Here is a 12,591-nt window from a genome sequence, read left to right on the forward strand (position 1 = left end):
AAATTATTATTTACTTCCAGCGCTGAAATTGAAATCATTAAGAAGGCCGTTTAAATCACAATATTCTTTTAGTTTTTGAAGTTATTTTTTCGTTTGATTGTTATTGTTTTACAAAAACATTTAAGCGCTTTATAGAAATAAATTTAGCTAAGAAGCCGGGATCACGGGTGTTTCAAGAAATGTGTGTATTTGCTAGAATAATAATAAAACATTTACTTATTTGGTTGTCGGAGATGAACTGTGTTCTGCTGTGTAAACAGTTGTTTAAACGTTAGAAGGTAGAAGCGTGTAGAAAAAAACAATAAATTAATGGAAAGTGTTGGTTCCCATTAGAGTTACTCTTCTTGATTGTTCTGGTTGCTTTCGTCGCTTTCGGAATCATCATTGTTCTGGGATTCATCATTGTTTTGGGATTCATCATCAGAGCTATCATCCTGGGACTCGGGTTCCTCTGACTCGTCGTCGGACTCTGGTTCATTTGTATCCTCATCGTCCTCATCGTCCTTCTCGTCCTCGTCCTTCTTATCTTTCTCGTCCTTCTCGTCATCCTTATCCTTATCCTTATTATCCTGCTCATCGGCAATTCGTTTCTCCTCCTCGAAGTCCTCCAAGTCGTCGATATCCACCGGATTTGCGGACACTGTGGCCAAGAGCACACATCCAAAAAGGGCAAGCAGCAAATAGGCACGCATTGTATTGTCAAATTTGGTCTTTAACTAACTAAGTTCAGTTCCACATCTAAAATACGCTTTTATAGAAAATCTCTAAATTGGCGGAAAAATAAAAGCTGGCATTGTGACAATTTATGTGGCTCATTTTGTGTTTACCCGGCGACAGCTGTTGCCTTGGTTTGAGCCTCAAAAAATGAGGCAAAGTCGTGCGTAAACATTTCGCTGACGGAACTTGGAGACCTTATCAAAAAAATACAGTGGAACATGGCTAACTCGTTATGCTGATATTACACTAATTGTAAATTAGAAGGAAAACAAACACAAGATGTTACTAAACCATAGAAAACTTATATAGAAAATTTATATATTTAATTTATAATGACTCCTTTTTCGTCTTAGTAGAATAACAACTGTTCCACCTACAATTGTTTACAACTTTTGGGAATGGCCCTCCATATTCTTATCTTCTGATTCATAACATATTTACTTTGTTTTGCTCCGATTACTTGAAACTTCTTAATATTTACGCACATGTTCGTTGTCATATTTGTGGTAAGCCGAGAAGAAAAACTACTTCCATGAAATATATTGTAGATCATGGAACCTTGATGATTGCTAGCATAATGTAATCATGTAACAAGAAATCGATCGATTTGGACCAGTTTTTAAAGATATAAAAACAAAGATAAGCCAGTTGGAAATCATAGTCTCAGTTGCACTCAGCCTGTATACATTTTGATAAGCATGCGATCCATAGCACTTGCCCTTCTGATCTTTGCCGGAATCCTGGCCTACGGCAATGCAGCTCCTCAGCTGAATTTGGCTTTTCTGAAAGAGATCCTGGCCGAGGCTGGTCAAAGGAATACGACGGTTAAGTTTGGAAACAACACGGTGATCATTACGGGAGTATCCAATGCCAGTGCCAACAGCCAGGAGGGAAACATTCGTCCAACTCCACCACAAAACCAATGGAATAACAATTGGTATCCGTACAACGGTGGTTACAATAGTTACAATGGCTACTATGGTTACTATCGCATGGTTCCCACCATCAATGGTCAGATTGTCGAGGAGCCACAGAGCAGTGCAGAGGAATCCCAGGAGATTTCCTCGGAGTTTTCCCATGAGATATCCCAGGATCTGAGTGACGAGGAATCTGGCGAGGATCAATACCAGCAGGAGGATCAGACTGCAGAGGACGTTGAAGAGAACGAAGCAGATCTTTCAGAGGACCAGCTCGATGACCTAGAGGACAAGCTCGATGAAGAGGAGGCGGCGGAAGATGGGCACCATGACCAATCCGAGGAGGCTGCCCAGGATGACAACGAAAATGAGGATGAGCTGGTCGATCCCGAGGAAGCAGCCATTGACCAGGCGCTAGATGACATCGAAAAAGAGATAGTCGCTGAAGAAAAGGAATAGGCGATGAGCCATATTCAAAGTGTTCATATAAAAACACGACATGTTACACACACTATTTTCATTTCATATTTTTGGGATCATTCATAAACGAAGAATAAAAGTTTATACAAAATAAGAAATGGTTTTTACTTGCAGCATATTTTTAGACAACAAACTGTCTGAAACTTAAATCAATTATTTTAGGAAAGTGCTATTCAAATTTCGATTAAACCAATTATTTAAATATTTACTTAGCATTTAATGAGACATTCTATGCATTCTTTCAAGAATTTTCTGTGGGAAATTTAATGTTCTTAAAGGAGAAGCATATTTTCAGACAACAAACTGTCTGAAACTTAAATCAATTATTTTAAGAAAATACTACATATTTAAATTTCGATTTAAACAATTATTCAAATATTTATTTAGAATTAAATGAGACATTCTATGCATTCTATCAAGAATTTTCTGTGAGAAATGGAATATTCTTAAAGAAGCCGCAATCATAAAATTTCAGCTTAAGTTCCTTATTTGCGTGGGGCAACTAGAAAAGCGTAATGATGATGTTTAGTTGAATGCACAATCTGTGAAAAAATCTAGGAAAGTGAAAGCAGTTTGTGTTGGGACATCCAGATTTCTTTTGAGGAAGCCCAAGGACGAGCGCAGCCATTGATGACTTGTGCGCAATTGTAAACATTTTGTGGAGGTGGTTAAAAGGGCAAGAAATGTTGCCAACGAAGGAGTCAACAAGAAGGATGGTGGCTGAGTTGAAGGTGAAGGTGAAGGTGGCAAGGGCAGTCAGGTGCTCGACGAACAAAGGCGAATTGCATTATAATGCGGCGCGTGTTTGTAATTTTTAATGCCGACAATGAGATTAGTTGGTCGGCGGTTGGACATGTCGTGGGCTTAAACGGCATCCACATGCGCTTAACTCGATTGCCGCTGATGGTCGAGAGTGTTTTGGGCCATGTTTCCACATCGCCCATTTGCCTACGCCCAGCTCAATGCCAATCAATGTCACGCGCACAGATACTCACTCACTCACTCACTCACTCACCCACACTGAGACGGGAACAGGACTCGTTCGCAGGGATATTCACGCACGCATTCCCTCGACAGGCGTCCGTAAGGACTTAATCATAATTTGATTCAAGTTCGACTCGGCCTCGTGCCACTGACAGAAAGTGTAGCATACATTTCAGCGCGCTAAAAATAGGCGCCCCAAGAATTTGCTCCCCTGAGGTAGCTTACGAATTCGAGGGCAACCTGACATAATTGGCATACTTTTTCAATTATGTGGCATCAAGCTTGCCTAATTGAAGAATTTTCATTGGCCTCAATGAGCTTCAGAGGACACCTATAAATTCTGCATGAATAAATACGAAAGACTTTTATTTAAGAATTTAGGTATGGTAAATGGAATTCCGGAAAGATGGCTAAGTAAAAAGCTAAGTAAAATTCTTATAAAATACACACATTCCATCATTTTCTAGCCTGCAGATCTTTAATTTGTTTTATTGGTATTTAATGGATTGATTAACCACAAGCCCATAGTCAACTAGCAATGCAACCTCCTCTCCTAACTAATCAACACGTGTATTTCAAAGGCACACCTGATGAGAGATCATCTATTGGATTTCAATTGAATAAGGAAAACCACACAAGCGAAGGGAATTCAATATAATTGCATTTATCTAGCTCGGACACTATTCAATTAAAATGGAAACCTTTTAGTGATCAGCTGCAGAGCCTAAACCGCAATATGAGTCCGAGACAAAGGCAAATAAGCCACGGGAAGCGCACATTTCCTTTGCTGACTCAGTGACCCGGGCTAGGAGACAATGGCTCCATGCCAACTCCAATGGCCTGGTCAGCAGTCCGTGCCTCACATGTTCATGTCCATTACACTTGACCCCATGGCAACGACAACCCCACATAACCGCCATATCATCAACCCTTAACCCCATCTATCCCCCATGTGAACCGATGGCATTCTTGCAGCCTGTGCGCTTCGGGTTCAAAGTAATTCGCTTTATGACTGTGATTGCAATCGATTCCTCAGTCGCCGTATATGCCCGCCCATAACCACTGACCCCGTTCAATTGGCGGTGACCTTGCCCCGCCTCCTGCCAATTAAAGTAATTCTCCTGGCTGTCCCACAATTCTAGCCAATTATCCGAAATGAAGCGAACTAGCATTGATTGCAACAGCACATTACATGTCATTCCTTTAACTGTTGATACGAAGTTGGCAAACTGGTCTACTCCAAAAGTTACAATACTCAATAAATTCAATTTAAACCGATAATGGAAAATGCGTTCTAGAAAAGCTGGGTGGAAAACCGTAATTGAAATTGAACGAAAGCGCAAGATAAAAGTTTGCACACAGAAATTGTTCAAGTAGATACTGTTGCATCGACTATCACATACCCGTTACTCAGTTATTAGTAGTGCTGGGGAGAAAGTTAAAATTTGCATAAAAATGTAATAACACATTAATAACAATTGCATACGTTTCCTTAATATTTTCAAAATGATTTAAGCTTTAACAATTTTAATGCATAAACAACATCAAATGAGAAACAAAAGGTAACTCGTCAGTGGACTGTGCGCTTTTTTCCTTTTCGTCGTTCTAGGATATTTTCATTGTGACCTTTGCCAGGTCAAATTATTGCAATCGACGTAAAACGAGCGCAATTGCTATAATTCTTGTTGACACAGTTGACATGTTTTGGTCAATTTGCCATGGCCTGAACCCCCTGCACGGTAATTTGCATACAAAAAATTACGAAACTTTGTCTAGTCCCATGGGGAGTTGGATCCACCCTGGGGCGCAAAATTATTATTTAAATTATTATTTGTGGATATGGCGAGTTCATGGTTTATGACAGGATAAAAGACAGATGAAGTCACAAGGAGAGGCAAGTGAATGTGGAGGTAAAGTTTCTAGGTTTAAGCTGGGATTATTATTTTCGAAAATATTAATTTTAATAACAACGAGAACTTAAGGAAAGCAATGTAAATATTTAAATACTTTATATATATATTATATTTATATATTACTTAATATCTTATACATAAGGAACACGCTTATGCCGGAGACCATACAATTAAATTAAAAATAAATTATAACTATTCAAAGTTTTTATTAACACGCAAATTCTTTGAAAATATTAATATTATTCTATCTGAAAATAACTATGACTCTTGCATAGTATATCTTTCATACAAGATCTTAGTACTTAAATAACAAATAAAATTCAATTTGTGTGCCTTTGTTGCATTTATTCTATATTTAAAAGACCTACTAAAAATACCTCTGAACAAGAAATTGCTGCAGGATAACAGATTAAGCCAGGATGGCCCTCACATAACTCCTACTTAGCTTTTCTGCCATCACACAGACGGCCCATAACAGCGCTCATCTCCTGGGCAATCATTTTCTTCGACGTCGGACGCTAATTTCTGTTTGCTTATAGGCCACATTTCCCAGCTCCCATTTCCCCCGATACCAGATACCAGCGGAAAACCCAGGCTTGGCCCACAAGGAAAAACAGCCCGTGGCTGCTCATGTGGAAACGGAAGTGTTTCCAATTGTTATGTCAATGATGGTGATGGCTGAGCTCTCATCAAGTCGTTCGAGTGACAGGACATCACCGCAATAAATTCGAAGGGATAGCAGCCAGGCGATTTTGTTGCCAGTCGGATGAAAAAGGGTGGCGATGAAACATTTCGCTCAGTGTACGCATATGCTGTCATGTGCATGGGATTATTAGCGGCTAGCTCTCATATCCGATGATAATTCATTACTTTCAGCTTATTAAGCCCGCCATTGTGATTGGAATAGAGAAATAACGCTTAACTTAACAGAGTTAAGTGCGGCCAACTATGAAGTGTTAAAAGCATTTGGTCTTAGAATTTAATAATTGATAGCTAAAGGTAACAGTCAACAAATGCTTTGTATATTAAAGAGCATATGCTGCATATTCTTAAGATATTTACAGAAAAATATAAAGAGCCCTTGCAGTTCAACTGTTGGCATTTTCATACCTAATTGATGCAATTAAGCGAAACTGCAGGGGAAAGTACTCTCTCATCGTCCGAGGGAAACTTTCATGGGCATTAATTCATTTGCATAGCCCAAAGCTCTGCGCTTTGAAAGCGCGCTGGATAAATAGGGGCGGGAATTCAAGGGGAGGATGGTGGGGTGGCAGTGGGAGTGGGAGTGGCCCGTTGGCGCCAGACCCTAAGACCCGGCCAAAACCCTAAAAATAAACATGGAGCAAAAAGCACGTCACTGCCATCCCAACTCCCACTGGTCCGGCGAGCATAGAAAGTCCCTCAATATGCTCCGGTTACATAGGCAAAAAACAAAAAAAAAACAAAAAGCATTTTTTGTATACAAAACAAACTAGGAGCGAAAATAACAATAAACCCCTTTCTTTTTATGGATGTATACTCTCAACGGTAGCGCCGTTTAATGAATCAACAAGTGTGATAAGGGTACTTTTTCATCTAAATCTATTCTGGCGCGCGTATCGTAAATTTACATAAAAACCCATCAAGTTTCGATTGAAAATTTCACCTGAAGTGAGTCGATCCTTGGCCAGGATGCAGGATTCAAACAATGCCCGGGCCATCAACGAAAAATGCTCCTTTGATTTTCATTTCTCGTCGCTTCTTCTATCCTCGAATTAACATTTTGATTGGATATTTCAATATTGCGCCATATGGAAGGCTCTCCGTTGCCTGTTGCTTTTTTCTGGCTCTCTGTGTCGCTGGGTCTCTGGGCCTGGTCAAAACTGGTTGTCCACTGGTTGGCAGTGGATAGTTCGCACCTATAATGCCCCACTGAGCGCTGTGTTTGCACTCTACTCAATGCCACAAATAGCGTTCAGTTTATGGGACGAAGCGCGATTAGATAGCCGATGGGTACTCGTTCTGGTTTTAGGCCTAAAGTGGCCCTAAACTGATAATTAACTTTGATACAAATCCTGAATCATGGATTTTAGCAAATAAGTTCAAGGTTCCTCATAAGTGTTTTTTCATTTTACCTACCATCAAAGTATATAAGAGACCTGTTGGTATGCAAAAAATATAACTTATTCACAAAATCTAATAAATCAGATATACAAGTAATTTCCTATTTCACTTTTTAAAATTGATTTGTAAGCTATTCTTCATTTCAAAAAAACATCAGATAAATAAGACTGAATAGTCAGGAAAAATGCAATCTTCAAACTTTCTCCTTCCCCTTAAAAATTGATGTTAAAATGGCTCATGGAACTTTCAAGCTATTAAGCTATTAAAATCCTTGCATAATATCCCTAATTTGATTTCAAACTCTCCGAATAAAACAGTAATTGCTCAATATATTAATTTTAATTATTATTTTTTCAACTGCTGCTTAGATCACCTGGGTGGAGAACACGGGCTCAGCAACCTCATTTTCGGAAGAGGCAGCAGTCTGCTCGGGAACGACATCGGCGGACACAGCTGGGGAATCCTCACCAGACGCACCAGTGGTGGTGGTGGTGGTGGTGGTAGAGGAGGAGGAGGAGGTGGCAGAGGGTGAGGCGATCACGGTGGGGGGCACAACGGGCTTCACAAGGCGACGTCTGCGCAAGTAGGGTGCTCCATAGTCGTAGTAGTCGTTGTTCCAGTAGCTTGGACCGTTCCAGCCGCCGGGATAGCCATAGGATCCATAGGAGCCATATGACCCATAGTTGGGCCAGTAGCTGGGATAGTAGGGCAAGATGTTGTTGGAAACTTGGGGCAGGATGCTGGGTGTCTCCACATCGGCGGCCACATCGACGGCAGGTAGAATTCCGGCTGCGTTCTTCACCAGCACAGTGGGCACGATGCCGGCATTCTTCACGAGCACAGTGGGCACAATGCCGGCTGCCTTAGCCAGCAAATTGGGCTGCTCCACCGCCAAGTCCACATTGGCCGAGCGTCCCAATCTTCCGCGCAGGGACAACTGGGCAGACGACACTGCAACCAGGCTGACACAAACCAGAGCCACAAACAGACGCATATTTTCCAAAACTAGCAACCTCTTTCAACTGACTTCCATTGGCCATTGCTGCCCCATTTTATAGAGCTCCTCTTTTTCGGGCGTAATTAATCCGTTTAAATATTGATTCAACTAACATTTCGTTTATGGGAATCCGTGCAAATTATTTAACCATGTTTTGCGTAGTTTCATATTTGCTTAGTTGGGTTCTCGGCGCTCGGAGAATTGAAAGCAGATCTTGTTGAATAGTTGTCATTAGCGGTTTGCCAAAAAAAAATTTAGTTGCTGGATGTTTTCATCTGTTCTATTGTCTCACACAATTCGGCAATTAAAAAGTCTAGCTTGTGAGTTCCGATTCCGGGTGTCATTTTTAATAGTATAAGTTAGAAAGAGAGCTTTCATAATTTCTTTGAGAATGTATCTTAGAAAAATGCAGCATTTTCATTTTCGTACCTCACACATTAGTAAGTTCGTAGCTCCAAAGAATTTATTTATTTTGTATATAATTTACTTGTACATATCATATTTGTATAACATTTTCAAACGATATTTTTATTCAACCATATAAACAAGAATAAGAAAGAATTGTATATAATAGTTTGTATTCATAACCAAACAATGCAAGTGTAAGTAAGTGTTACACCAAGTGTAATTTCCAAGCCAAGGCACACGGTTTTAATTTAACATCTTATTGTGATTACTACTGCAACTTTGTATACACGACTGCAGGAGACAGTTGAAAAGTTTTTGCAAATACGAAAAGGACCAACTGAGAATTTGAGCAATTAAATTGTCTTCTCCTACGTGCACACATACATTTGAAGGATATTTTTTTTGTACATCTTAATTAGTTTAATCTATTCCAAGTGAGACATTGTACTCCCTCACGGTAGTAAACCATTCTGCTTTAGCTGCTGCGATTAAAGCTAGCCAACACAGCACCGAAAATGTTAAAAATCTCATCCTGATGAAAGTTTAAGGCAAACTAAGCTGTTGTTTCAAACTAAGCTTATATTTATATGAAAATGCCCTAATAATTTATGCCAGCCTAAACCAACTAAGTGCCTATTTAAGGGGCTTCTCGAATCAGTTGTTCATTAGGTGGGTAATTATAAATTAACGAGAAACGGTTGGCAAACCGAATTACGAATTGTCGAGTGTAAACGTTTTCCATAAGCCTATTTTCAATTACGCTAATTGCAAAAGCTGCACGGTGCACTCAACAAATTGGTTCAGCAAGTAAACATTTAAATCGCTTTCGTGTAGTAACAATAAACAACAAGGAAACCCAAGAAAATTATTATTAAAAATTAAAAAGCATTTGTAATCTATGGTTTTATTTTAGCCGTCTTACTTTAATGATCATGTTAAGTTCATTTATACTAAAGTTGCTTATTTTCTAGTCAAGTTATACCAAATTTTTACTTGCAAAAAATGATATAAAAAGCTCATAAACCTCGACCAAGTACAGCATTTTGATCATGTCATAAACTTTCTGTGTGTTTTGGCCAGACATAAAGTACATAATTCACAACCCACTCCTCCCATCACGCATACGCCATGTATGACCGCCTTTGAAACGGATTAAAACGGCGACTTAACCAGGCAGCATAATTAAAAAACTTAAAGCAAGTGCACCACATGCAGGGAGTGGGACATAACAATAATGAACTTGTGTGTGCTGTGTGCCGGCAGGGAAGCGTGAAGGATGAAATTTAAGCCCTGGACATGCCAGTGACAAGCTGTCTCGCCATCGACTGGCTGTCTTCGCTGCTGCTCCTTGCCTTCTATCTTCTATCTTTCCACCCATTCCCGTTCCCTTTGTACTTTCTCCGCCTGGTGACATGGAAGCCATCCAAGCATGCCACCCCATTCCGAGCACTTCAGCCTGCTGCCGCACAAAAGTTTGCTGCCTTGGTCAAGTTTTGGCCACCAGAGTTGAAACACAAATTAACAACTCGTAAATTCGAGAATTGCCACAGCAACTTTAACCAATTTAAAGATATATTCGCTTACCTGTTGGTCATATATACGGAAAGCAATCGTTTGACGTCATTAAACAGAAGAAAAAAAAGAATAGAAAAAGCATAACATCACATCAACTGGGTATACAATCCTATGTAACGCCTACCAGGAAAAAAATTCTGCAGGGGCGTAACGAATATGAAGCCGATTTGTACATTCAATACCCGTATACTGTTCGCAGATAAGGAACAACTATCTTATCAGCAAATAGCAGATGCAGATACACATGTGCGATAGGCAAGCGAGACGAACAGTTCACTTTTAGTCTCAGGAAATGCTAAAAGCCACAAAAATAACCAAGGACCCTAATCAAAGAGCTCCCAAACTATTTCGTCCTTTGACCTGGCAAACTTTTGCAGGGATTTCCACCCAACCACCCAGCGAACAATCACAGATTTAATAAGCCAAAGCCCAAGTATTGCCAACAAAAAAAATATATATAAAAATATCAACTTGAATGGTAAATATTCAACAGGCAGACGAAGAAAAGGAACTTTTTGGGTGCCATAAAAAATGCTGGCTTTGGCTGGTTTAGTGTTTAAATGGCTGGGATTACGGGGCTCGAAGACGCTTTAAGTGCGAATTTCAAGGCTTTTGGCTGATGCGATTACTTATCAAATTGGATTTCTTCATCGCCGTCCCCATCCTCCTCTATTCACTTCTTCTCAGTTGTTTGTCGATGGTTTAAAGTGGCAGAGGCATTTTAAACTGAAACTCTTTCAATGGGGGAATTAATGTTGAGATAAGAATAAGGCAACTAATTCTTGTTTTTAGCAAGAAAAGTAATGTTTAAGTACTTGCATTGTTTTAGTTTCTTAGTGGAAAATCAAGTGTTTATTTAAAAATATATATTATTGTTAAAATAGAATGAATGTATAAAATGCATTCTTACATCTATTAAAATCAATACATGTACTATATGTGTATTGAATATATTATTATACTTCGTGGTTAAATGAATTAATTATTCCTTACCTTTTTATTCTTGATTTGAACAGCACCTTTTTCACAAGAATTAATTGTTTTCAAGACGAATTTTATTGTTTGTTTTACACTAAATCGGGATAATTAATCATCTCCGTGGGCACAATTCATTAATATTCAAACCAAACTTGGAGTAACACTCTTGGCATATGCAAATCAAGAAAGGAATTTAACACCAAAGGCGCAATAAGCGAATTCACTGAGTTTCTTTTCAAAATATTTTTTCTGATATCTATGCGAGAAGCAATCTATTCAAATTGCAGACAACTGAATCTCATTTGGTTCTGGCCCACACACACACCGCTCGATGGGGAAGAACTAAAAAACAGAGCCCGTATTAGAATACGAATGCGAATCCGTATCGAAAACGCTCGCAACCGCCGTGTGAGAGTGACAGGATATGAGTGGCAGGATGTTGGGAAGGACCGCTTGCCACAACGACAGGATGGCCAATGCTAGACGATGCGCCATTCAACGCTACCATATGTTAGCGATTTCTGCCAGTCCACCGCCGATTCCACGGTTGCTGCAGGGAAAGCTCTGCTTTTCCGGCCGTAAACCTTCGGCCAAATTCGGATGACTTCGGCTCCGGCCGAACGGAAAGCTCCGCGACTCCTTATCAGTGGGCGGTGTGCTGCTGCCGCTGATAACGAGCTGGCCAGTAATTATCAAGGGTATAGCGCAGGATTGCAAACTTTTTCAGCAAACTCGAGAAAATTCTTTTTCCACACAAACTATACAAATTTAAAACTGTTTTTCTAAACACAATTATAAATATATTTAAAAATATGATTTAAATTAGTTAAAATGATAATGCAATATTGTATCAAATTTAAAAGAACTTAATGATTGTCACATATTTTCAATGTGTTAACTTGATAGTTTCAAGTTCAGTGCAATAGGGAACTCACGCAACTTGCTTTCGAATAAAATGGCAGAGTATTTTCAATTTCGCCACCTCCATTTGCCTTGGCCTAAAGGGGGTTAAAAGAGGGCGGCATCCAAGTGAATCCCTGCTGGACGTGCAAAAACATTGCAGCTTTTGCGTTCATTTGACGAAGAGCCGCCCTGAGGCAAGTTACTTTACTGTATGTCCGGCTTAGGTGTCCTTGCAGCACTTGACATTTGCCCAGCCAGCCCCTCAACCTGTTGAGCTTAGCCGGCACTGGGAAAACGGAGCAGCTGCACCCATTTGGGCCCTTAGCAAATTGTTAGCCTGCTGACTTCCTCACTATAATTTGATTGTTTTGTTTACCAAACGCCTTGTTATACTCACCTATCTTTTATCTTGACTTGAATAAAGCTCATTTCATTTTATCTACTGCATAATTAGATAGAAGTAATGCAATTTATACCTCTTCAAGATAGTAACTTTTATTTGAATAATGCAATGAATTTAATTCTTAATTGTCCAGTGAATTCTCACCCTTAAGGCACTTTCCCTTTATGTACAGAAAACATTCGATTTATATGAAGTGAAATAATAAACGTAGGC

General features: G+C 39.6%; 4 protein-coding genes across 4 annotated transcripts in view; 1 reads left to right on the plus strand and 3 right to left on the minus strand.

Moving 5' to 3' along the window:
• Window positions 1-11,571, minus strand: part of LOC120448153 (synaptotagmin-5) — a 51,944-nt gene extending 40,373 nt beyond the window's left edge. The window contains exon 1 of the mRNA XM_044005976.1: window positions 11,088-11,571. The gene's annotated coding sequence lies outside the window, so the exon portion shown is untranslated. The remainder of the gene's footprint in view (window positions 1-11,087) is intronic.
• On the minus strand, window positions 329-1,334 carry LOC120448160 (nucleoplasmin-like protein ANO39). Its single transcript, XM_039629998.2, has one exon. It carries the CDS (start codon window positions 690-692, stop codon window positions 336-338), a length of 357 nt encoding a protein of 118 aa, XP_039485932.1. The 5' UTR covers window positions 693-1,334; the 3' UTR covers window positions 329-335.
• On the plus strand, window positions 1,394-2,166 carry LOC120448156 (uncharacterized protein DDB_G0283697). The gene has a single exon (XM_039629993.2). The coding sequence runs from the start codon at window positions 1,416-1,418 to the stop codon at window positions 2,091-2,093; it is 678 nt and encodes a 225-aa protein (XP_039485927.1). The 5' UTR covers window positions 1,394-1,415; the 3' UTR covers window positions 2,094-2,166.
• LOC120448157 lies at window positions 7,479-9,090 on the minus strand. The gene has a single exon (XM_039629994.2). The coding sequence runs from the start codon at window positions 8,106-8,108 to the stop codon at window positions 7,479-7,481; it is 630 nt and encodes a 209-aa protein (XP_039485928.1). The 5' UTR covers window positions 8,109-9,090.
• Window positions 11,572-12,591: the final 1,020 nt, after the last annotated feature.

This window comes from Drosophila santomea, chromosome 3L (assembly GCF_016746245.2).
Source record: "Drosophila santomea strain STO CAGO 1482 chromosome 3L, Prin_Dsan_1.1, whole genome shotgun sequence".
Lineage (NCBI taxonomy): Eukaryota > Metazoa > Arthropoda > Insecta > Diptera > Drosophilidae > Drosophila > Drosophila santomea.